Here is a 26,592-nt window from a genome sequence, read left to right on the forward strand (position 1 = left end):
TGAAGTAATGAAGTGATGACAGGTATTAACATGCATAATGGGCTTTAATAGACATTTAATGTTGTTTAACTGGAAGAAGGAGAAGTGCTTTCCCATTGGAATATTTCTACATTGAAAGTCATTGATCACCAATTTCAGAGGGGAAAGGTTAATCCATCAGTTTCTGTAACCAAACAGCACTGATGGAAATTCTTTAGGTGACATTCTGGATGAACTGAGCTTTCCATCTTTGCAAACAAATGAGTGATATGACAAGCATGGTGTTCAGAACACATTTAACCAATTGATTTTCTCTCCTCTTGTAATAAGATCTAGAGACATATGAAAGAGCGTAGCATGAGCTAAGATTAAAGGAACTGCTTCATACACGTGAACATAGGGGAACTGCATTATCAATAAAAGTACTATAAGGCGTGTAGGCACCCATTCTTTTTCTTTATATAAAGTTTGTTATTGCAATAAATAGCTGTTATTGAACTGCTTGCCTTTTATTTCAGTTTTTCTGAATTTTATTTCAGTCTACTTTCTGTGGTTTCCTGGTAGATGTTAGAAAAAATGTTGTTTTGTTATGGTATCATTTTTGTACTCACTACTAAATCCAGGGCAACTGTGGATTTAAAAACAGAATTTATCATCCTTTGGGGCACAAAGAAAGTTATGAGGGGGAGGGAGGGACCTGACTTCAAGTAGTTTAAAGATATCAAATATATTTAAAGGTTTGATCTGTATGGCTCCTTACTGTAATGACCCTCATGTTTTTCCTCCCTCTTCCCTCCTTTTTCTCCCAAATTCAGCCCTGCTCTGAGTTTCACATACCCTCCTACACCAGTATCCCTCCAGCAAATGCATCAGCAAATTATAAGTCGTCAGCAAACCCTAGGTTCAGCCTTTGGACACAGCCCTCCACTCATCCATCCTGCTCCAACTTTTCCTACCCAGAGGCCTATCCCTGGCATCCCCAGTGTCCTGAACCCTGTCCAGGTCAGCTCTGGACCTTCTGAGTCCACACAGGTGAGAGGCAACAAAAGAAACCTTTACACCTCACTCATTTAAAAATTAAATAAGTGGCATTGTCTCAATGGCAATTAATCACCACTGTCACTGAGACCTTTCGATAACAGTTTTCTTGCAGCTATAGTGTTTGCAGTCACTTTATTATAAATCACAGGAGTGTATGCGAGGTTCCTGATTGGTAGTGGGCTTTTTAGTCCTCATAAATATTTCAAGGTGCTGCAGCATCTTCTTGATCCAAGTTGTCTCTCCTGGACCTTACACAGGAACTTAACAGAGGTGAGAAGTAACAAAAAGGGGCAAAACACATCAAAACACTAACCTTTTAAAGATTAACAACTTCACCTTCAAATCAGGCTGACTGTAATACAGTCAGCCCTCCTGGTACAGGTGTGAGTAACTTGAAGTGAGTAACTCTGTGAGCAAGAAAGTAGCTCAAAGATGATGAAAAGGATTGAAGGGTTTTTTTCTCTGATTTTTGCAAAATTGCATTTACTGTGTTGAAATTAATCATTTCAATAAACCAAGGCGTATTCTCAAAAGCTGGGGACGAGCAGCTGTGAATGAGGCCCATAAGGTGGTGTTTATTACAGTTTGTGATTTGCCTGTTATTAACTGGTGCTGTTTGTTTCCAGATGACCTGGCATTGGTTATTTATCAGTCTGGGAGCTGTTTATCTCATGGGTAGCTTTTACAAATGTAGAAGCAGAACATGCTGCTGTAGGAAGCGTATTGATTTTTTTGTGGGGTCCATGCAAGTTCAGATATCTCTAAAAGATCTCTGGAGTCCTACGAGATTCCACTTGCAGGTGTAGATAATAGTGTTCAGTCTAGCACAGCAAGAGAAAAACAAGATTCTGGCCTGTTTATGTCAGCTATTTTGCTATTGACTTGGGAGATCCAGGACTTCATCTAGGATTTTTTGACTGAGTCTCATATTAGTGTACAGTTTTTCTTTCTATCCACCTAATAATGGGAAATGTAGTAGAAGAGCTGAGATCTTGTGTGCAGATGTTAAGTGCAAAACCTTTCCTGTAAGTGTGAAAAAATGAATTTTCCTCTTATGTTATTTGAGTACACAGTGATTCTGGTTTTCAAAGTTGCCTTTCCAAAGTTGTCATTATGTGGAAAATCAAGTTCTTCCCACCCTTCCCTGGCCTGACAAAGCCAGCATTAGTTTGTAGCAAGGAATTACATCAAATGGCCCCCTTCCTGTTCTCTCCCTGCTCTGTTACAAGGTTGAGCAATGCAGCTCTTCCCCAAGTTAATGCTATGTTATTGAAGTACAGTTGTAATTGCATATTCCATGTAACTAACAGTGTAGCTTCTCCAAATAAAGTTGGTGAGCAGATGCTGCATATTTTTGTTTGGAGCTTGCTACACTCCGGATTTTAAGCCATAACCTGCCCAGATTACATTTTATTTAAGACTTTTTAAAAGCCTTTTGGTTTGTTATAACCTTGAATTCGCATCTGGAGAAAGAGTTACACGCTCTTCTCTAAGAGAAATTCTTTTAATTTAGTGAGAAAAATAATATATTTTGGCAAAAGGTTTTATAGGAATAAAATACAATCAAGAAAAAATATTTCACTAAAACACCCAGCACAAAGACCCATTCCACTGAAAACACTCACTACAAACAATCAATATACCGGGTTTAGTGAAACACTATTCATTGGTTTTAAGTTACCCACAAGAGAAGGAAAAGAGTAAAAGAAGAAAACAGGCTAAAGAAAAAGGGTAAAGAAAGACAGAAGTAGAGAGTGGACAGGAAAAATGGCTATCGACAAGATCTGATGGTTCATGTGGTGCAGGCAGCAGGAAAAAAGAGAGAGACAGAGCTCACATGGAGTCTCGTGTATTTACAGAGTTCAGTTTTCCCTCCCAGGCAGGATATCCAGTCAGTGCCTTCCAGGCCAGAGTGAGTTGTGCTGTAGGCAGTCTCAGGCTCCAGGGGCGTGGTGTGGGTGGGCTACCAGGCAGGTCTGCCTTGACTGACAGCCCGGCTGCAGGGCATTCAGTGATGCCACGGGCTCTGTGTGGGCTGAACCACCATGTGGGCTGCAGGACCTTCCAGCTCTGCCCCGTGCCCTCAGCAGGCCTGATGCGCAGACCTTACCACAGACCTGCAGGGCTGGGCCCAACCCTTCCCCACACGCACACATACACTGACAGCGAGTTGGTTCTGACCCATATCAATAATTCAGTGGATACAGTATCTCATAGAGCTACATATCTATTACAGTCTAATTTTGTCTTTTTTTGGGGAAAAAAAATCCCCAACTGCCTTCAGCAGAATAAACCCACAAGCGAATCTGCAGTGAGCAGCACAGGAGATCCCATGCACAACAAGCGCTCCAAGATAAAGCCTGATGAGGACCTCCCCAGCCCGGGAGCAGGAAGCATGCAGGTATGGCAGTCAGGTTGTAGTCATAAGCTTTTTGTCTCACTGCTGGAGGGAAAAGGCACCTTGTCTGTAGCACATTTTCAGGCTCCCTGCAGTCACACGGCCCTTCATCTAGTGCACACACGGGCAACCTCAGCTCACAGTAGCGAGGGCTAAATGCGAGGGGCTGCTGGGGTACAGTGTCTGCTGCAGAATGAGGGTAGAGAGGAAGGAGGCTGATAGAGAGGCACCTCTGATCAGCCAGAGCATGCTCAACCCTCTGTTTGTCTTGGAAAAGTGAGCAAGAGACAGGTCTTTATTGAGGATATGTGTTCTGTTCAGCAAAAATACTTAAGGCCACCTTGACTTTTACCAGGTCTTAGCACTGTACTGCATCGAGGCCCCACTGTCGGGCTCCAGTCTCATTTGCTATACTTTCTGTACCAGTAATGCCACTGGGTTTAGTAGAGTGACTCTTGATTTACAGTGACCCAGGGGAGATTAGAATCAGAGCCTCAGTCTTGTGAGTGAATACATGAAAACAAAGCAGAGGTCTGCCTAAATCCTTCAGCAGGTTCGAAATGGAAAAACAGCTGAAGTGCATAATCTGAACCAAATGTTTACACTAGTATCTGACTCTTACCCTCAGCAAGTAACAAGCTAAGGAGAATGAGGGACCCTAAGGAACTGAAGGTGGGAAGTCAAACCCCAAAATTAAATACTTCTTTCCCCTGCTCACCCCTTCTATTCACATGTTATGGGCAAGAACAGACTAACAAGTAGCTTGAAAATTACCAGTCTGCTCATGGAAGAGTTTTAGTGTGGAAACCTGTCATTATTTTAATGCTGGAAACACACTTTGGATTACTGGTGATCTGATTTGTGTTTAACCCTAGTACTAAAATCAAATTTCAATTAATTCAACTATATTGAATAGTTCTTTTTTCATTAGTGGTGCCACTGAATCAAGAGGCAGATGTACAAATAACAAGCTGCTTAAATTAAAGTGTGAGGGAAGCCAAGCCTTTGTGATTTATTTTTAATTGGAACGTAAAGGGATTTTTGTTTTAGAAATTCTCTGCATTGAGTACTTCCGGGAATGAAAAATTTATTTTGCATGTATAGTTTACAAATGGCTTCTGGCTTGTCAGGCCTGTTTTGGGCTTCTGTATTTTGTAGAATGGAGTAACATAGTGAACTGAGAGTAAAATAATATCCCTCACACCCCTGCCTATCATCTTTCTCTTAATGCTGAAGTAATTAACTTTTCTTTATCCTCAGTTTCAGACTTTCCTCTCTCTTCTTCTTACCTCTGTTTTTTTCCTCTCTCCAGGAACAGCCAGAAGGAATGACCCTGGTAAAAGAGGAAGGGGACAAAGATGAAAGCAAACAGGAGCCTGAAGTGGTCTATGAGACAAACTGCCACTGGGAAGGCTGTTCTCGGGAGTTTGACACACAGGAACAACTAGTGCATGTAAGTTAATGGTATTCAGGAACTAGGTTTTAAAACTATGTGACCTTTTTCATGGGGGTCAGGTTCTCTGACCCTGTGCTGAGTCAAGTTTCTTAGCTAACAGCACTGCAAACTGGAGAGGGGTTTATGAGTTTCTGAGAATAAAGAAAACTCAGAGCCACAGTGCTTGACCTGTTCAGTCAGCTAAAGCTTAGTGTAAAATTCAATAAAGTCTTCAACAGAGATTGTAATGGCTCTGATCCTGTAAGCCAGCAAACGCTATTTTGAGTTAGAGACTTTGATAGTTATTGAGTAATAGTAAGCTGGACATGAATGATTATTAACCTTTAGCCAAGTTTGATTTTTTTCTCCCCAAAGGGGTTGTAACAGTAGAAATGGGTGAGGGGAATGCTTTCCCTTCCCTAAGGGGTGGGTTTGCTATCAATTTACTGTTATCTGTAAACTGAAGTGGATTATTTGGCTAAATACATGGATACTGAATTACATCAATCTTTTTAGCAAAAGCAAACTGTATGATCTTTTATTGTGCTACAACAAATATTAGTTGTATCTGCCTTGCTTTTTATTCCTCTCTGACACTCTCTAAAACAAATGATTTCTACTCTTTTGTAGTATTCTAAACTAGAAAATGAGCAAACAAAATCTGGAATATAACCTGGCAAGTACAATACCCCCACATTTCCAACCTCCTTAGCGAACAGCACCTTTCTTAATTACTGGCATTGCAGAACACATTGAATACTCTGAAAAAAGTGAATTCTTCGTACAGAATGGAGAGGAACATCTTCAGCAAATGATCAGTGTGTCAGAGTTGTATTTATTTTAGCAAACAGTTTAATACTTTCCTGGACATTGGGCAAAATCTATTGCAAAATGTGACCAGTACTACTGAAATAGCTTGTTGAAAAATTTAATTTTTCACCCAAAGTAACTAAAGCACACCTCACCGCATATTTCCAAACAATATGCAAAATGGTAAACTGATCCTGCAAAGCTGACTTTAGTAAAAGCAGTGCCAGCTTTCACTCGTTGGAGTGCAAGAACCTCTTGTTGTTGCAGTTATTCATCAAGATGTATTTTTGGGTTCTTGTTATTATTAAATAGTAGCAGCAGCAGTAACAACAATAATGATAAATGAAAGACTATAGAAAAGTAAAATAATGTAAAAAATGTGACATTTTTTATATAGTCCTTTGGAGACATTTTGCACAAATAATTCCCTAACATTTAAATAGGCCAAAATGAAATGTGAGGAGAAACTGTTTTGGTGTCACAGTATCTTTTTGGGAAGAAAAGCCACACAAATGGCTGCTGCAAAGAGTTGGACACATTTGAATTAAAAGATCGAATGTTGGTCTTTGAATTGGTTCTGTGCAAACAGACAAATTGACATCATGTGGGGCTCTGCTTAGGCACAGTACTATATTTGCTACAGATTGTAAGGCTGAAGCTTTATGATACCTGGCAAACCTTTCTCAGTATCCCAGTGATGATGATAAATAATATGGATCAAAACATATGAAATGAGAGACAAATTCAGAATAAAGGTACCCTTGCTAATGAAAAAAAAGAAGAGGATTTTTAATGTTTTAGATGTAAAATTTAGTGGAATTGCACTCAACTTGTTAGCTAATACCTCATATTTTATATTTTAAAGTGAATTAAATTGACAGTGTGATAGTCTAGTTGTTTTGGAGTTTTTTTAAGTTCATTTGTTGGTTTTGGTGGGATTTTTTAGCAAATCTGACTGCATTATAATTGTCAACAGCAAGAGTGGAAAAATGTGTACTTCTTTAGCTTCTGCACAATTGTAACATTTGAAATGGGTTTCTCTGCACATAAAAAAAGGAATATAAGAAGTTTTTCTGTGATACCAGTAGTTCATTTTGGCAGGGCTCAGAATGCAGGTATGTTACGATGACGTTTTAAGACTACAAGGTGCAAGTCCTGACTCGGTACCCTGAAGACAATAAATTCATCATCGCAACCATCACATTTAAGTAGCACAGATCATGCTGTAAGAGTCAGCAGGACTCAGTGATGGGGCCCTGGTTTGTGATTTCTTTTGCTGTTCTGGCAGAGCCCTGCTGAGGGGACTTGAACAAGTTATTTCTGCCCAGAATTGCAAAGGACTTTAGACATCTAACTCTGTTTGAAGGTCTGGCCGCTCACCCCAGTCTATCTCTCACTCATTTCGTCTGCCCTTGATTGCCACAGCCCTCTGATGTACATCTGCAGCAACTAGGGAAAGGAAGTCTGGTCTCAGTAGGGCTTCATGGGAGGGCAGTCCTGGTTTTGCTTAGGTATGTCACTCTGGCAGAAAGTGTTCAGTCCCTGAGCAGCAGTTAGGTCTTTGAAAATCTCTCCAATGATGTGGCTCATGTATACCTCCTACCCAACTACTGGTAGGTAAATCCAAGTAGATACAAATTGCTGTAACTGCACTTAAATCAGTGTCAGCTCTGTTCCTGAGTCCCTGCCTTGGCGTGTGCATGTGCATGCCTGCCATTGTATGTGTCTCAGAGGCCTGTGTACATCCTTTACTCAGTAATATTTTTACACTGCAGTAGCAGCTGGAGGCCTCATCAAGTCCACAGTCTCGTGGTGCTAGGTGCTGCTCAAACGAAAGAGAAGAAATGCACCTGTTATGGGCACAAGGTCTTTCACCCTGCAGCTCTGTGGCCACGTACGTCAGGCTGTTTGGTGCTGTCTGGAGGTGCCTGAGACTCCAAATCTTGCAGCAGAGCTCTGCGACAACACCTCTCCTGGCTGCACGTGCTGGTGTTTTCCTGGTGATTCCCAACCCACTGGTAGACTCAGTTGCTCCAGCCAAGCTTGAAGAGCTTGAAGATTTTGAAGTACGGTGCTGGACAGGATGTCAGAAGTGTAGATAACCATCCTGTTTTGTTGCTTCTGCTCTGGAGTAGTAATCACCAAGGCAGGGGCAACTGGCATAGATAAAGGCAATAAAGGCTTAAATTGCCCTAACAAAACTCGTCCAGGTAAATCTGCCGTCTTTATGTACTGGTTGTAATCATACATAATAGTAAGAGATCAGACCCAGAAAAGAGTGTTATCCTAGTCTTGCATCCCAAAGCACTGAAACTTTAGTGTTAAAGTGCAGTGTTAAGGAAAGAGATGGAAGTATGTTTCTAGCTGTTTGTTTTGTTTTCTAAAGGGTTAGATACCTCTGTGTGAATTCTAGTCATGCCAGGTTGAGCAGAGCTCAGAATAGCTTTTTCGCAATACACAGTGCACACAGTCCATATTATGGATGTCATTACTCCCATTATGTATAGGGTGTATGTACAAGCACATATGCATGTGTTTTGAAAAAGGTAAATATGAATTTGTGAATATTCTGGTCTTTCTGTCACATGAGGATAGCTTTATTTTTGGGGAACGATGGGACACAATTTATATTAAAATTAACTGTAGGTGAATCAGATTCTAGTAGTATCTGCACTACAAAATGATGTGTGATAAAGCATGTATGAAATGGTAAATGCAAATAAATCTGTGTTTGAATATGTGGTATAGCTTTAGAGCAGAAATTGCAATTTTGGGCACAATAGCCAGCATTTTATGTCATTTTTCTGCATTACTTTCTGTAGCAAAGTCCTGCAGTTATTAGGGTAAAATGTGGGTGCCAGTGAAAGTGTTCTTAGGCCCCAAGAGACAAGGTTTTCTGTCTAAATTTATTGGCAGAACCTGGGCTGCTATGAATAAATAACTGAAAAGCTACCTAAAAGGATCATTATTGACCCACCCAGAAGGGTCTGACACTGCAATGATTTTGGCATGGGTGCTCACGTTTTCAAGCGATATGTGCCGCTTAGAATTCAGCGTCGTTAAATTTTCATGATACATACACCAAAAGGCAAGGTGTTAAACCATTCACTCTGCCTTATTTATAACACCTATCCATCCTTTCCCCCCCCTCCTTCTCTTACAGTTAATAGAAAGATTCATGATTCTTCATGGTTGTCTATCTAGCCTCTGACAGTACCGACTGCACTGTTAAAGCAAGTCACTATCTATAATTGATATCCTTCTATGGAATAAGGTACCGGCTGCAATTGAAGGGTTTTGCTGAAAGCTCTTAAATCCTGACAAGTTCTGCCCTTGTTCTGGTTGTCTCTGAGCTGCACTGCTGAGATCCCAGGGTTATTTGAAGTTGAAGCAAAAGGGGTGTGTGTGTTGCACATTAGCAAAGCACAAAGTTGGTGAGCTGCCACCACATTCCCCTGCCAGGTAGTCTTACTTACGGTGTGTTGCACTCCTGAAAAGGTTGGTTACATTGCTGTTTAAAATGTGTATTATAGGTTTCCTTCTTTTCCTTCTTCTCCTCAAAAAAAAGATCTTATTTATTTTAAAGCCTCAGTTTGCTGCTGGGGTCTTTATCATTCAGCTGTTTAATTAATTTCTCTGCCCAGCGAGATATTATAATTGGGCTTAGCTGAATTCAAGTTTGTTTTAAATATGTGATAAATGCACTTGAGCGCCCAGAAGCTAATAAGATATTGTATATATTTATAAATCTGCTTTTTGTTGCAGTTTGTCTTTTCTTGTTCCCCCCAGAAATCAGTTTAAGAATAAAATATTGCAAAAGGGTTAGACACTAAAGATAAAAGTTTGTTTAAGAAAATTATCCTTCAAGGAAATGACTGAAGTTATTGTTAAATATTAATACAGTGGCAATCAGAAAAACACAGCATTGCCTATTTCTCATCCCCCTTGCTGTGTAGCCTTGATGATAATTATTTTTTATTCAAAAACGTGCTTGAAGAACTGTAGAGCTGTTTTTTGTTAGTGTTTTCTCCTTAATTGTACAGCAATAAAATTCTCTCATTGTTGTTACATTTGATTAGATGAGATCAAAAAGCCCTAAACTGACAGCAATGGCTTACATTCAGGATTCCATTTGCTGAAGTCTTCCTGTCTGTTTGCAAAGCCCCAGTGACTGGAGCACTCCCCGGGCAATCCCTGGGGCAACTGCTGTGCTGCTCTACCTGCCTCCCTTATTGCACTAGAGGGAATCTCCTTGTGTTTCTCAGGTGCTCACTTGTTCCAAGGTAATAGCAGTGCACTGAGGGTGCTCAGAAGAACCATTAACGTGAAATTCCATGTCTTGAGTTTCTTAATGCTTTTGCTCTCTGTTCCTACAGAAAAGGATTGGTTCAGCTCTGACCAACAGAAGTTGACCAGCAATCCACAGAGACCTACATAAAACCTGGACTGTGCCCACAGCTGGCCTCTGCTCAGGTTTTAGAGCCTCTGTAGTGATATGAGGTGCCTTAATCAATGCTGTGCACCTCAAAACACTTGTAGACATGACTGATCAGGAGGTGGGGAACACACCACTCTCTTGAGGATTAGGCCTTTTGCAGCGGGTCATTTTGGATGCCCAGAAATAAGAACACTCAAAGTCCAGAGACTTGGAAGTCTCACTTCCTCTGCTACCATGCTGTCTTTGGCCTGCGGCTTCTTCTCAGCTCCTCTCCTATAGCAGAGCGGTAGGTAGGGACTGGAGAAAGCTTTGCCGTTCTTCTCTGAATAAAGAACCAACTGCAATAGGACAGTAAGCCAGGTTAAAGCAGTTCCCCTGAGTGCTAGCTGCAGTGGCAGACCTGTAAGTGACCCTGGGAGTTGTGCATTGCTCACCACTTTGCAGGAGGAGAAACTGCCCTGTGAGCAAACAGCCTCCAAAGCTGCCAAAGCTGGGTGCAGCTGTGCAAGTAGGCATCTATGCCTAAAAGGAGGCAATTACACACATCTGCACTAACAGCCAGATTACCTTTTCTGCATTAGTGGTTTCTTTTCTCTGAATACTGGAGGTGTGCTTGCCAAATGTTTGTGATGTAGGTGAAGACCCAACTTTGTGAAAGCAAGTCTCTTGCAATCCCAGAGGGGTGTTTTTATACATCCCAGTTTGCGTGTTTCTCAAAATAAGTGCAGGGATTTACTTAGTTTTTAATTCTTCTTTGCAGAGGTAGTGTTCAGTAAATTTTCATTATAGTTTTATTTGCCTCTAATGCGGTAACACAGAGAGGCTTCAGCCCATTCACAGTCTCATTGTGCATGGCAGTGACAGCTACTGCCCTGAAAGGTTCAGAAATATTTCCTTTAAATTGAAAAGAGTAAGGTGTAGATAAGAACATGAAATCCATTATAGTAATAATTTTTTTTCGTGACAAAAGGAGAATGTTTTACGTACAGCAAAAAAGGAGGTTTTGCTGGTGGTTTTATTCTGCTTCATCTTATTTTATTTTTTACTCACTGGAGTCCAGATTCTAAGTCATACCTGGAGAAGCAATTCTGTGGCCAAGAGAAATCAGTTCTTCATGTGAGACAAGCCCAGGGCTTGGGCTGAAAGTTGTGACAACATGAAGAAGGCAGGGAGTTGTTTCAGAGGCAAGTGCCATAGGAAGGTTTTTTTCCAGTTTGTGCATTCCTTCAGTATATTTGATCTTTGTAGCTGTGAGGTAGCAAGGGGGAGGAGAGAAAGGGAGAAGAGATTATAGCAAATAATCATGAGAAACATCTGTCCAGAAGTTTTTAAATTTTGAAATCTCTTTGTCACTGCCTGTTTAAAGGCTGAGTTCTAATTAAGACACCACCTCACTGTACCAGGTTATAAGATGCTGAATCCATTGTTTTGAACTGTGTGAGAATGGTTGAATCATTTATAGTCCAGCAATTTATTACATGGCATAGGAAAGCTAGAAAGCAGATCTGTGCCCTTGACTACATGTTCATTCTCTCTTGGTTTCTGTCTGGGTACCTAACACAGACTTGTTTAAATGAATAAAGTCTTTAACCCCCAGTCAAAGGTAACCATCTAAGACCTGTTGGGTTTTAAGGTTAAGTAACCGCAGACAGACCTCACTGCTGTTCTGGGAGCCTCAGAAGCCCTCAGGGTCTGGCACGGCCCCTGTTTGCCTTCTCAGCACATCCTTGTTCTGCGCCAGTCACCGTGATGCCCTTTGCCTTCCAGCAGTGTTAAAAGTCATCAGTGCTGCCTTGTGAAGAGATCTTACTCACTCTGGGCTTGACCCAAAGGCCAGCTGTGCTTTGGCTCGGGTCTTCTTTAAGCACTCCACTACACAAGCACATCGGCAGTTTCCCTGCCTAGAGTCTGGCTTTTGATGAATCACAGAGGAGAAGGGGAAAAAAAATAAAGTGGGGATTTCTTTTTTGATAGAGAAAGGTTTACAAAAAAATAAATCCACCCTAATCTGTGAAGTATTAAGAGGGGATTTAGAGAGAGAAATGTAATCATTTTTTTATTTTAATTCCTCTGTAATTAGCATTTCTTTCACAGCATTAGAAAAACTTGTTGTTAGCCTGCTGCTGCCACGGCTTGTTTGTATGAGTTGCCAAAATCATTGTCGTTTAATTGGTGTCCCTGAAAGAGGTTGCTAAACTGTGGCATGTCCTTTAAATAACACTTATTTTTCGCTGTTGTGGATAGGGATGAACAGTACTCCTGTGCCCTGAGTAGTTACTCTAGCCACTCTAACCATAGTAAGTGGGCACTTGGGATGGAAAGGGCTGTGCATAGCAGGGAGCAGGGTTTGACCTTGGGCCATGCTTTTAATCACACAGCACTATTTAGGGGGTTTATGTATATACGTACTTATTGGAAGTGTTTATTTTACCTGAGAGTTCAGCTAGTGAACTCTTCCAGGTTCACTGGTGATATCATAGGTGACTTCCAGTTTCGGGGAAAAGTGTAGGATAAGAAGCTGCCAGCTCCCCCAGGAGAGCTCATGCTGACTGAGTAACAGATGCATAGGCAAGAGTAAAGCTGCAAACTGAATCAGCTCTTTGGCTCCTGACTCTTGTTTGGCATATCATGGAGAAGAGAGAGAAGGGAAGTCCCTGCCTGCTTTTTTGCTGCCTTGTAGCTGCAAGGAGGGTTGGGCATATGCATAGACTCCAAGTACCTTTCAGTCCTAGCCAACCAGCTAGGACAAAATGGATTTGCCTGGACAAGAGTTGTTCTTTTTGTGCCGCTTTTTCATGCCTTGCTACTGTTAAGTGATTTGCTGTTATGAAACCTGTGTTATTAGGATGAATCGGTGGCAGATCTGTCTTGATATGTTTGGTGTGGTGTGTCTCTGCAACACTTTTGTCACCCATATTCTACCCAAAAGATCCACCCATAGAAAAACAGTGCTGGGAATAATAGAAATATATGAGTCCTGGCCCAGCTGCATGTGAAAGTTCTTTTTCTGAGACAAAAGTGTCAGATTAGCATGCACGAATGGAAGCAGGGACAGGCAAGTTAAAGAGGCATGAGTGCAGCTTCTGCATTTGGTTTTGAGAGGGCTGGGCTGCATGGATTCATTTTTGCAGTCTCTATTGTTTGCATAACCTCTTAACAGAAGGAAAAAGAAAAAAAAAAAGCAGATGGGCCTTTTATCGTGGCAAAACTAATTTATTGTATTTCCCTTGCTTAAGCTTTAGTGTGAGCATGACTTTTCTTCAAGGTGTTGAGTATCTAACCTATAAAATGAGTGGGTGGTGGTTTTGTCAGGAGGGGGTCTTCTGGTGGCTTGCACTGTAGGTATGAGGTCTGCATATACCATTCTTATGTGTATCACAGGGCTGAGATGCAGCAGTTCTTCATGAGATAAAGTAGTCAAGCTGAAAATGAAACAAAGCTCTAACTGTATCCCTCCTTGTGTTTAGCAGAGATAAACTGCAGTGGAGTCTCAGTGCTGCTCCGTTTGGCTTCTGGCAGCAGCTTTAATTGGTAAAATGCAGATTTTTTTTTTGATCAAGAGAGGATTATTCTTGTTATCAGTCTGGAGCATCTTATTTCAAGATGAAAAGGCTTCGCTGAATTACAGATGCCAACATTTTTACAAAGCACTTTGGCGATTGACATCTCAAAGAGAAAGTATGATTTATTAGCCTATAATGGCTAACACTCAGCACTGGGCTAGGTCCCACTGATTTGTGAAATTGCTTAATATGAATTGCCTTTTTGTGTAATTCAAGCCCCAGGTTTTTCAAATAAACTTAGAATATGAAGTGTATGAAACGTTACATACCTGGAAAGGGAGGAGGGTAATGGGACTGTGTAGCTAAAAAGAAAAGAAAGGATGAAAGAGATAAAGAGAGAAAGAGAAAGGAAAGAAAGAAAGAGAAAAAGAGAGAAAGAAAGAGAAAAAGAAAGAGAGAAAGAGAAAGAAAGAGAGAGAAAGAGAGAAGGAGAGAAAGAAAGAAAGAAAAACAGAAAGAAAAGAAATGAGATGAAAAGAAAGAGAAAGAACTACTTCTAAATCCATCTTGGTGGTGCTTTTTTCCAGTAGTTTGGTTGAAATGTTGTCAGGGTAAAGATTAATAACAAGCCTTGTCGCTATCAGTACCTGCTTGTCGATTCTCTGTAACAGGGCTGTCTGTTCAGCATGGAAATTATTGATTAAATAAAAATTGCTATTAGATTGTGATGTGATCCATAATCACAAACAATGGTGGACATTCTTCTTTCAGATCCCAAGCCATGCATCAAGTTTTTCGTTGCAGCAATTTATATTGTGCTGACACTTGCACCCATTAGGCTTTTATCCTCTCCTACATGTGCCAAGAACGCACTAAAAGAAAGAGCAGCAGCAGCAGCAGCAGGTAGGCACTCACTAAATTTTCAGGGAGAAGCACAGCACAGATAAGTCCATCCTTGCTTCTCGTTAGCACCTTACCTCAGCAATGATTCCCACCAGATAAGGACAACACACCTGGAATGCATCCAGGGAGGCCCAGTATGGTTTTCTAGCTTTTTATTATTTTAGGATTCTGGATCGTGAAGGACAAGTGTCTTTCCTGTATTTATTTAAGGAAGCTCTGATGCTTCCTTATTTGAGCAATCCAGGATTGGAGAGCATCACTTAAAACTGCAATACTTTAGGCTGAATTAATTGAAAAGGTAGTATCTCACTCTTCACAGCACATGTGAGCACGGTAGTAACTTTATTTTTCCTGTGAAAACCTTTGCCTAGAACTGAAGGAAACTTAGTCAAAAATGGGTTTGAGAGTTTGGCTGCTTATAGGAGCTTCTCTGTCCCTTTGTTTCAGAATACCTTAAACAATACATATATGTCAAAACTGATCAAGCCCACCTGGCCTGCTGGGGACACATTTCCTGCTAGGAAAAAGGTGTCCCTGCCGCTCTGAACTGTGCACTGTAGATTGTTTTGCCAGTTACCAGCACTAGGCAGGATTACTACAAGGGTTCTGTACCTCTATATGAGAGCTGAGAGTAGAGAAGTTTAATATTCTATGAGTATGCAGTTATTTTTGCTGTTGTTGTTAAGCGTAAGATTTCTTAAATTTAGTGAAATAAAGGCTTTATCCTTTAAACTGTTTTCAGTGCTAATTATCATATGATGTATATTTCTCTATCTCACAACCATTGGGATAGTGTTTGCCTATATTTCTTGTGCTAAAGTATTCCTAATATTGCTGCAGATAACCAGGAAAACCCTGCCTGCAGTATTTGACCATTTGCTACATTACACTCAGCTTAGAGTGTTTAACAGTGAGTTTAGCTTACTTCATCGTGCAAGGCAAGTAAAAAGTTTCCAGATTTGGTCACTGTAATTTAAATCAAGAGAACGCTTCATTTTGCAAAGCCAGAGCCTTGGACACTTTCCTCCAGTGCAGCCACTCTCTCTACATGGATCAGAGCAAAGGGATTACCAGCCAGGAAACTACTTGCCAAGGGAATTCCGACACTTATGGTTAGTAAAAAAATGAACAAAGAAGTGTGTTTTATATCATGTCCTGAAGGTACCAGGCTCCAACTCTGGTAAGTTTTTAGATGAGCAAGAGTTACAGAGATTACAGGACTGCCTTCTCCTTTACTGCTGCAGACTTCTGTGGTTGACTGCCAGCACAAGTCTGTCCCATTCAGACAGTGCCACAGTGGTATATAGGAGAAGATACAAATCTTTGAGATAAACCAGACTATTTAGGATTGATTTTTAGTTACCAAAAGCACCTGTAAGTTCACTGGAGGTCAATTAAAGTTAGTGTGTGGAATGCAGGGGCAGAAAAAAAATTGACCTTGGCTCTTTCCTAAGTGTGTTAGGTGATACCCCCATGTTCTACTAAGAAATGCTTCACGGTTTTCATTCTATGAGCTCAAACATATGTCTTTAGTCTAGCTACAATGAGGACTGTTTATGGCATATGTGAGAGGATAGAAAAATGTTATCCCATGGCAAAAAGAGGTGAATCTCTGCTGCTACTGCCTGAACCATCAAGGACGATTAACTTCTAACCCGGGACAGAGACCTTTGCTAGCCCTGAATTTGCTGGGATATGACCGGGCTGACCAAGCCTAGCACAGATGCAAAAGGGAAATTATAAGTGGATGTCCGGTAAAAATAATCCAAGGGGGATCTCAGAGCAGCAATAAACTGTTGCACATGCTGAAGCTTGTTAGAAATGTTTCTTAGAAGTGTTAGGAGGAAGCACCCCAGATACTTCTCCAGTTCAGTTTTGATGTCCTGGCTTTAACACATTCCTGGTTGTGTCACCCACTGAGGCTGGATTAATTCTACCAGGATCTCCTCTGTGATAGAACAAATGTTAAAACATATATTGTCTAGTAAAGATTTTGGTATTGCTTATCACTGCCAGAATTTTTCTTTGCAGTTTCTGAGAAAAGAGCTTTGAGTTTTTAAATCACTATATTCTGCATTTTCTTAGAGGTATTTTGTGCCTTTCACTGCAGAAAGTGGATCTGGTGTTATTTCCTAATCTGAACTGCAGCTTTCATAGTTTATGTATAAGGAGACACTAAGTGCATTTATTGCAAAAAAATCCTGGTTTTTAGTAGTCTCTTCCTGCAAACGAAGAATTGGTATTTTTATCATACAGACAGTTTGTATGTGTCCATGGAGTAAGCATGGGGATCTCTTTAAAAACAATTAGAAAGAGTTACCAATTGATTTACACAGGAAGATCCTGCTGAGGAATATGTTTTTCTTCAGTGGATCAGTATTAACTGTGCTCTAATCATTAATCAAATACTAAAAATAGAAAAAAGTACATGGTTTTACAAAATCAGGTCCAAAGTTAACTAAAGGAGGTGCATGTTCAGGAAGTCCTGCCTACATACTTGGTGCCCATATGCTTAATACACCTTGAAAAGCAGATTCCATTTAAATATCTGACATTTACTTTGCTATTTCCCTTTTTAGAAGCACAGGATTTTTAGTAAAAGAGGCAGTTGTTTAACTTTTTTGTAAGGGATCAAGTATTTTGCTAATCCTTCTGCATAGATAGATGACCTATTGTACCACTCTGGGAGTTTGGAAGACTTCAAAATCTTGTTAAAATTGTACTTTTTTGCTTTTCCTTATTCTGTCTTGCTATATCCTTTCATAGGTTTCTAAATTGGCTCATGGGATTAAGCAGTTTGTCTCTGCTAATATAAAATCATATAAAGCTGCTGTAATATATGGTTACATTTTAATTCACGGAGTCTGTTGATTCTAAACTGTTTGCTGTGTATTTCCAAACACATGCACTGAAAGGCAGTAAAAATTTTAACAGATTTTTGTTGTTAAAGCCTCACAATTTTTATAAAACAGCTCTGGCATTATATATTCATTCAGTGCACCAGTTGTTGGGATATTTTGCTGGGTACTTTTTTACTTCCATTTTTTCTTCTCTAGGCATTTTTACTCCTGAGCTTTTATTTCTTGGCTCCAACCACTCTGGTCTGTGCTGTGGAATGTAAAGACTGGAAATCTCTTTGAATTTTATTTTCTTGTGAACGTGCCCTATGTTAAAGGAGAATATTATTACTTTTAGCATAGTTTGAACCCACAGCTCAATAACTAACTATAAGAGCTACTTAAGCCCCACTCCCGCAGGGAGCTCAGTGTGTTTGGACCAAATCGAATTTAATAGGCTCCAGGCTGCCATAAGAGTCCATATGAGCAGGGCAGCTCATAGAACCAAGATCTGTGCATCTTGGAGCAATGGCTGGAATTTATCAAAGCCAAACAATATGGGGGGGGGGAATAGTTAATTTCAGGTTTCATATATACAGCAGGTCTGATTTCCATTGAAGTCAGATGAGTTATGATGGCAGGAAGGAGGCCTATAGTTTTTTGTCTTCTGCAGAAATGTGGGAAAACATCCAAAGTATTTAGTTCTGCCTCGTGTGTGCTAGTATGCTTCTTTCAAAACCAGGACAGCATTTTCATTCTTCATACTGTTTGCAAATAGGATGAAATACTTTATTGTAATGCCTCTTTTTGATTACTTCCTTCTCATGTGTGCTGGCAGGAGTTCTCTGTGATCTTTCTTTGCCAGGGAGAAAAATCCAGAAATAGAATATATGCTTTTAAGTGTGTTACGCTAACATCTGTATCAGTGCTAAGTGTCAGGCTGTTCAAGTTTTTCTATTTTTTTTTTCCTAAGGTAAGACCTGTTTTCCATGTATGTTTTTGTTAAAGATTGTACACAGCTGTGTGTTAGTCCAGATTTGTAAAGGAGAAAGTCAGCCATTGCTCACATTGCATACTGCCTGTGAGGGAGTATTTTAACGTGGTTTTCCTGGAAATTCTGTAGCAGTTGCACGTAAAATCAATTTTTATCCTTAAATGCAAAGATCATGAAGCAGAAAATTTTGAAGTTGAGCCTCAGGTGGTTTTCTATCCTTCCTTATTCAGTCACTTCTAGAAGGTATTAGTACATTTTCTAGGCAGCATTCATTGGCAAACTCAGAGCCAGTGAAGGGCAGATGTTTGGTTACAGGCCAGTCTTTCGCCTCTTCCCCATCCAACCGTAGGAAAACCCTCCCTTGTTTGTGCACTATTGCTTTGACTAGTTTGAGAGAGGAATAAATAAGGGATTTGCGGGGAGTGTGGAGCTCTCTGCAATGCGGATCTCCTCTCTTGTGAGCTTATGACTTGAACAGACATTGCACCTCCTTGCAGTCACGCTGTAGAACTGTTTCCTCAAGGCAGGAGTCCTTCCTGCAGCTCAAACTGTAGAATTTCTGCCTGTAGCCACCTCTCAAAAAGCCTGTGGGGAGAGCTTGTGTGCATGTGTGATGGAGAAGAATGAAAGGAAGGCAGGCAGAACAGGCTGAAGATCATCAGTGCAGGACTAGGGTATATAGGATTTGGGAGAAGGCCACCTTCATTTCCTATTGCATTGTAAAGAACAACGTAACTGTTTCGTCACTTAGTCAGCAGTGGGTCTTAAACCCAGCAGCAAATGGCCTTTGTTGAGTTTCTTCTTCCAACCCTGGCCTTTTGAGCCAAGTTTCAATTTTCCATCTCTCTTGCACACTTCACCTGTCTTTTTTCTCCCTCTACTTTTCTCCTTGCTAGTCTGTCTTGGGTCTTTTGGTTTATTCTGCAGGCACCAAATTGCCCTAAATTTGTCTCATGTGACCTTTGTATAGAAGACAGGTAAAATATGGGTGTAATTTGAGCACCTAAATGAATGTATGGCCAGTCTTCACGAACGAAGATTTGGGAAAGGTCTTTACCCTTTGAGCCTGCGCAGTGGATTTTTTAGGTGAGACACAGTGTGTGCTGAGCTGAGCCGAGCCCACCCTTTAATCCTAAGGTTCATCTGCTGGGGCTGAGTGAGCTTGGACAGTGGCAGTGAGGTCCTCAGGACGTAGGTTTGTTTAGAGTGACCTTCTCTTAGATGGATGGCCTTACAGGGCTGACGAGCTCCATCTGCCTGGGGGAGTTTCCCTGACTGGGAATTGAACCTGGGCTGCAGTGGTGAGAGTGCTGCATCCTAACCACTAGACCACCAGGGGTCCCCCAACCTAAATGTACCTAAATTTACCTAAATGTAAAGAGCATAAAAAAAAGCAAAGTAAAAGTGAGCCAAACATAGATACATAAGATTATTTTTGTAAAAGTGATTTCTGTGCATTGCTGAAGTCTTGGTAAAGTTGAAAGTTGTAATAGGGTTCTACTTGTAAGGTTGCCTTTTAAAAAGGAAAAACCCTGCAGCAAAAGGCTTTCATGCTGTTTGTACAGTAGTTTACATGCTCAGTGCAGCTCTCAGTCTGTGTTCAAACACACACAATTTACACCAAGAAAGATACTGGAGTTTGTTGAAGTTTGAGGAGAGTTTACCAGCATCCACCCGATGGTGTGGAGCGTGTAGCACAACCTGCAGGATTTGGGCAGAGGGTGCACTGTGGCAGAGGCAGTTGGGAGGGCAACCAGAACTGGGAAATAATGCAGACAGCAGATAGGTAGGAAAAGGTGGTTGGGAGAAATACCAGGAGTGGTCAGCTTGTGGTTAACCCCTTGTACTCTTTCAGGAGCAGTGCAGGGGCACTTCTTACTTATAGGCTTGTTCGTCTCAGTGCCCCAGACTTTGTCATCCTCATATAATCCTGTTGCATCTTTCCCTGCTTCAGTAGTTGTCAGGATCGGAGGGCTTATCCTTGGAGGGCAAAGACTTCACCAAAACGTTCCCTTTAGAGAAGACTTGATTTGAGCATTTGGCTTGTGATTTCCACTGTCAAGTTCTTCACCTCTCTGTTGCAAAAACACGATTAGCCTGTCCTTGGGAGGTCACAGATTGGACAGGTGGTTGAAGAGAGAAGTGGAGGGTTTTGGGTTTTTTAGCATTGCAAAAATATGGAAGCTGGGATACCTTGTTTGGACTAAGGCATCAGTGATGGAGGAGCTGGTAAAGCCCAGCATGCATTGAAAAATTACTTCCATATAGCTGGAAAAAAACAGAGTAAAGGAAACTGAAATTCCTGTAACATACCAGCTTCACCTGTTAACCTTCCAGCTGGTAATACAAGAATGCAAGCTTCAAGAAAGAGAAGGCACTTGATTTTAGACAGAGTTATGGAAGAAAACATCAGAGAAGAAAAAAAGCTGAGAGTCATCAAAACATCTTTCCTACCACTGTAAAAGTGGAATGATTAATGTCCACAACATTTATGTTGATGTTCTGGCAGAATGTCATGTATTTAATTTTCAGGTTTAGCAAATAAAGATGCAATTTCTGCCCATTGCTTTATAACTGCATGCTCTGACACAGGAAATCAAGGTAGAACTGTAAAACGTTGCCCTTGATGGAGCTCCATTTTTCTGCTAGCAGACTTAATTGTACTGTATATGTGAATATATGTATATAAAATGAAACAAGAACAAGATGTGATCTTATTGGAAAAGAATCCCCGCAATATCCCATAAGTTCCACTCACTTTACAGAATATTCCAGAGCCTACCAAAAAGCTGTCGAAAAGCTGGAAACAGATACAGGCTGAGGGAGTCAGTTCCCAGCCTGAGGAGCAAGCTGTGTTTGCCCTGTTGGTATTATATCACATCCATACTGTATAACTACTATATCAGAGATTAAAAGAAGGTCATGCTGTATTATGAACCACTGTCTTTATTTTTAGGATTAGATAACTTTTTTTTTCCCTCCCACTGATTCTCTTTATGTCCTAAGGGCAGATCCTTTCTCTTGGGTCAGGAATGTAATAAGGCAGGTTTTCCTCTCACCAGGATATTGTGTCTGTCTCACTGTGTTTAAATTGCTACAGAAAGCTCTTCTGAGCAAAATACAGTATTTTCTTTGTACAGGAGCCAATGACTGACGTATCCTTGGGGACTTTTCCATCTTTAGCATTTAAACATACAAGTTGGATATGTTTAACCTATTGATAGACAACGAAGACAACTACAGAATTTATTGCAAGAGAACAAAAGGGGAAGCAGAAAGAAAATATCTTTTTTTTTTAACTGAGGCATTGAGAACTTTTATTGGTGTTGTTGAGGCAGAGAGATGAAAAAAAAAATAGTAAGACCTGTATTTTCAGCTGAAAGTGGGAGGTGAAAAGCAAAGAGTCTTGTTGAGTTGTGTCCTTTGAATTAGCATATTCCTATTTATTAGTAGTACAGTTTCACATTTAGAGAAAAAGACTTCTCCGAGGCCATACGTAAAAAATCATTTGATTCACCATTGCTTGGTTAAACAGTATTTGAGACAGAAAGATGACCCCTTATAGTAAACACAAAATGCAAAAATTCATTAATTACTATTAGTTTGAGTGCTCTTTGTGACTTCCTTCCTTCCCCATGAAGAATGAAATGCCCCATGAGACAAGGACAGTCTCTTTCCATGTGTTGCACTGACCCCAGATCTTTGCTAAATTTTTAAATATGACTGTAAACTCAGACTTCTCCCAGTGGCAGCTGTGCTGGCCCAAGACAGCTGTTGACCCCAACTGTTTGTTGCAGCATCTCTGAGGTTCTCTTCCGTCTACCCTTCATATGGGAATGTTCCCTCCGAGACTGTAGTCTTCCTTTCTTACTGTTTCCCTCCTCTCTTCCACCTATTGGTTTCTGTGCTGCCCTTCTCCTGTGCCTGTCATCCCTGTCCATCTGCTTACCTGGGTTGTCCCAAGTTATAAATCATCATCATTTTTCAGTTGACTTAGGCTTCTAATTGTGACCCCTCCCTTTCTTCATTAACTGCTATTGCCAGTTCTTAAGGGATAGAAGTGGGTGTCCAGAACAGCGTAATAACAAATGAGCTTCAGACATGAGTTCAGCTGGAGTGCTGAGTGAATGTATGCTCTTATAACTAAGTATTAATAGTCATGGACACGGAATTCATGTTAAATTTGTAAAATAGTGTAAGTTATATTTCTCATTTTCCGCATACTTCACTCCTTTTTGAAATAACCGTCTTTTTAGCTGAAACTTTATGTAGTGATTTAACCTTTCTTAATGAATAAGACATTTTAGTCACACTGGAATTACAAATATTTGTAGTATATATATATATTATATTTGCATGCTTTTGTCTTGGTTCTGGCTTGGATAGAGTTAATTTTCTTCATAGTAACTGGTACATGCTGTCTTTTGGATTCAGTTTGAGCTTAAGGTTGATAACACAGAGATATTTTAGTTGTTGCTGAGCAGTGCTTACCCTGAATCAAGGACTATTCGGTTTCCCATGCTCTGCCAGGGAGCAGGTGCACATGAAGCTGGGAGGGTACACAGCTGGGAGCATCTGACCCGAACTGGCCAAAGGGATATTCCATACCACAGAACCTCACACTCAGTACATAAACTGGGAGAAGCTGGCTGGGATGCACCGATAGCTGCTCAGGAACATGCTGGGCACCAGCAAACAGGTGGTGAGCAAGGCTCTTGTGCATCACTTGTTTCTGTTGGATATTATTTATCTCTCTCTTCTTGTTATCTCCCATGGAACCTCAAAATATCTGATTATGAAAAGTGGTATTGCCACCAGTTTTACAGTCATTTAGTTTAGAATCGTGACCAAATCTAGGGGGAGCAGGGGGCTTAATTTGTTAATAGTGGAAAAATTTTAAAAATTGAGATTGAGTGACAAGATCAAACACTGTGAGGTGAGGAGTGCAGTGAGGAGATAGAGTATTTAGTGTATTAATTATACACAAAGGAAATTACTGTGCAGTGTTTTTAAGATGCAGCTGATCCTAACTGTTTTCAGCAAAGGTGTCAAAACTGTGGAGGCGCTGACTTGCTTTGGGCCAGATCAGCAAATTGTATAAATTGTCATGTTGCTAATCAACATTAGTAGAGATCTGTCACAATAGCATTTCTTAAGTCTTCCATGAAGTATGAAAGACAACTGCAAGAACACTAAAAGAATGACAGTAAATGCATCCAAAGGAAAGGAAGCAGGATATTGGAGACAGTTATCTGAGCTTCTCCACAGGCATGTGCCTATGCAGAAGTGCAAAGTTCTTCACATATAGCTATAGCTTCGACTTGGCTTTAGGAACTGCAACCAGCTTAAGCATTTATGCCACCATAAAGGCTTAGAGCAGCTTAAGTGCTTCTTCCATCTCAGGAACTAAAAATGGCTTAAGTACTTATGCCACCCTAAGGACACGAGGTCAAAAGTGTACTATCAACTTGAGCAGCAGGGAGGAGACATTGGTCTCTTGTGGCTGTTTAGCCTTGTGCCTGCAAATGATCTGTAGTAAGGAAAGGGCAGTCAGGATCCATACCTATTTTCCATCAGATAAGAGGAAATTAAAATGCTTGCATTTTTCTAACGGAGGGTCACAGAGGCTAGAGAGAGACTCGACTGCAGTGATTGGAATGTGTCTGAAAAGTGTGCTGGGGATTTCACTCCATGCAGATGCGGTTTTTTTTCCTCCTCACAATGAGATTTCTTTTGTCACAAGATATTTCCTGGCTCACCAGGACCTCCTTTATATCCTTACTTCTTTACAATGCTTTTGTCTGTTCATCTTGCTATGGATCATGGAGTCAGTCTTTATCAAGATGTTAATGAGATGTTAGGGATGCCTGCCTGATGTCATCTCTCAGTTGCCTGACTACCTAAAATGGTAACAAGGAGCAGTGATGAGTCGTGTATTGCATCCCTGGGGAGCTGGGAAACATGGGTACTTGCTTAAGTGAGGCCCTGTCACTTTTCTGAATGCTGATATTCTTTTTACAATCACTCGGCTATCTCAGGAAGCTGTGTAGTTCAAGAACCTCAGAAGTACGCTCACCACTCATGAACAATTGACTACTTTTAGTGGGAATCAGAGATCTAAATACTTCTATGCATGTGGGCTTTAGCTTTTTTGGATCTTAGGTCTCTGCCTCTACTGTGGCCATAGCAGAAGATACTGTTTCCTGAGATTTGTTATTAGGAGGGCTACATTCACAAGCTACAAGGTACTCAGAGGTTCTGATAATAGTCTCAAGTCTAAAACAAATGACAGATCTGTATGTACACCTGAGTGGTGACAGGGAAGTTTGAATTCTGTTATGGCAAGTCCGGTGAGCTCGGGTGTACTTCACACTATTCTAGTCAAGAAGATTGAAGTTGTATTAGAGCAGGTGAAGAGACTGAGAGAACCACTGAGGAGGGATGGACCAACACAGTCTTCAAAGGGGCAGCGGGGAACCTGGGAACAAAACCGCAGACAGGACACAGGAACTGCTGTACCTCAAGTCAAAGCAAAGTAAGAAGGGGGACGAGGACTTGGTCATTGTAGAGAAGACTGGAAGGAACTAGTTAATTTAATCCAGCAAATGAAGACAGAGAGGACAGTGCTGTCTGCCAGTTAGTTAGGGTGGGGAAGGGAGAGAACTAAACACTCTGCAGAGAAGCAGAGCTCTTTAAGCTAAAGGATAGTGTTGGCACAAGAACAAATGAATATAAATTGCCTATGAATAAATCGAAGCTAGAAATTAGTTGCTAACCAGCAGAGGAGTGAGTTCCTAGAAGAGCCTTCCACTGGGAGCAGAGGGAGCTGATCACCAGCGTACTTAGAAGATGAAACTTGCTCTGTTTGTGACTAGGATTATGTGTAGTGGGGTTTGCCATAGCAGGGGGATGGGCCTGATGACCAAGAAACCTCCTCCTGTTTTTAACCGTACGTGGACTTAAGGACAAACCTATATTCCCTATGCAAAGCACAGAAATAAGAGTGTTCCCTGCAGGACTTGCAGGTCAAGGACAGCTAATCACCTTCCAAACTAGCTTCAGAACTATGCAGTCTGTTACTGCCGGACACAGTCTCCACACATTTCCTCTCCTCAGCCTGTGTGCTCCTCAACTCTCTCATGCAGCTGTGGGATGAGCTGTGTTTAGCAGCCGCTCCACTGCAATGCCTCTTTGCCTTTTGCACTTTGTCTCCTATGCATCAAATCCCATGGCTCTGCTTGGTTTGAGGGACTTTCTTGTGGTGAGGGGGGAGATTTGTGCTAGAAGATGGCTTAAACACTGCTTCTGCTTGATATTAGTAACGAGATTTAGTGGGAATATTTAGCACTTCCTTTTAAATTTTTTAAAATACAGGGAAATAACTGTGAGAAGATAAAAGTCTGAAATTTTCATTGTATAACTGAAATTAAATCAAATTTTTGCAATGTGGATATGCATTTCACGCTGCCTCTAACTTACCACATTATACCAATACAGCATGGTCTCTTCCCAGTTTTCTCCCAGGTTACTCTAGGGTAGAGTGCTTAGGTTAGAAAGCATAATTGGGAGATCTTCCCAATGTATTCTGCTCTAGCCACCAAATAACACTTTGGTTTCAGATGCAATCTCAGTTGCAGTGACAGTCTCTTTCTGTTGTTCGTAACTTTTTCCACTGGTATAGAGAGGTTTTCCTCCTGCTGTTTGACCACTGTGAGAGCATATTTGGCCTTTGTTTATGTATTGAATAATGAGTACCAAGCAGTTAGCTAGGATATGCTTAGATTCTCCTTTCTTCTAAAAACACACTTGAAGAAGGGAAATGGAACACTGTCCTGGCTCCAGTGTCACCTCACCTCATCTGCTGTAGTATGAAATTACACATACGGTGGATATGGATTATATGAGAACATGCATGATTTGAGGTGTTCCCTTTTTCAGTAGTATTTCTTACCATGTAAGTATTTATGCTTCTGGGATACTGTGGTTTGAGCTTCCCATTATCTCTGTTTTTTGAACTTGCCTAGTAGAGTTGACAAGCAAAATTCAGCCTTGACTTCAATTAGTTTGGTAGGGGTTTACGTTCTGGAATTGAAATCCATCTCAGAGCTTCCTCCTTCAAAGCCAGGTCTTTCTGAGACCAAAATCACTATTTGGGTCAGTTCCCTCTGTTCATTTTAGGGTATTTTGGAGCTGGATGATAATAACATTTTTTAAAGAAAAGAATATGAGCCAGGAGAAACCGAGGTTTGGTAAT

At 40.8% G+C, this 26,592-nt stretch overlaps 1 protein-coding gene across 4 annotated transcripts in view; it reads left to right on the forward strand.

Annotated features, from left to right (window-relative positions):
- The window catches only part of GLI3 (GLI family zinc finger 3), a 209,491-nt gene that overhangs the window by 164,216 nt on the left and 18,683 nt on the right, over positions 1–26,592 (forward strand). For all 4 annotated transcript variants that reach the window (XM_027655965.1, XM_027655967.1, XM_027655966.1 and 1 more), the window contains 3 exons: positions 795–1,011; positions 3,308–3,421; positions 4,731–4,871. In XM_027655965.1, the coding sequence (XP_027511766.1) occupies positions 795–1,011; positions 3,308–3,421; positions 4,731–4,871 (472 nt within the window). The remainder of the gene's footprint in view (positions 1–794; positions 1,012–3,307; positions 3,422–4,730; positions 4,872–26,592) is intronic.

This window comes from Corapipo altera, unplaced genomic scaffold (genome assembly GCF_003945725.1).
Source record: "Corapipo altera isolate COAL_440 unplaced genomic scaffold, ASM394572v1 59, whole genome shotgun sequence".
Classification (NCBI taxonomy): domain Eukaryota; kingdom Metazoa; phylum Chordata; class Aves; order Passeriformes; family Pipridae; genus Corapipo; species Corapipo altera.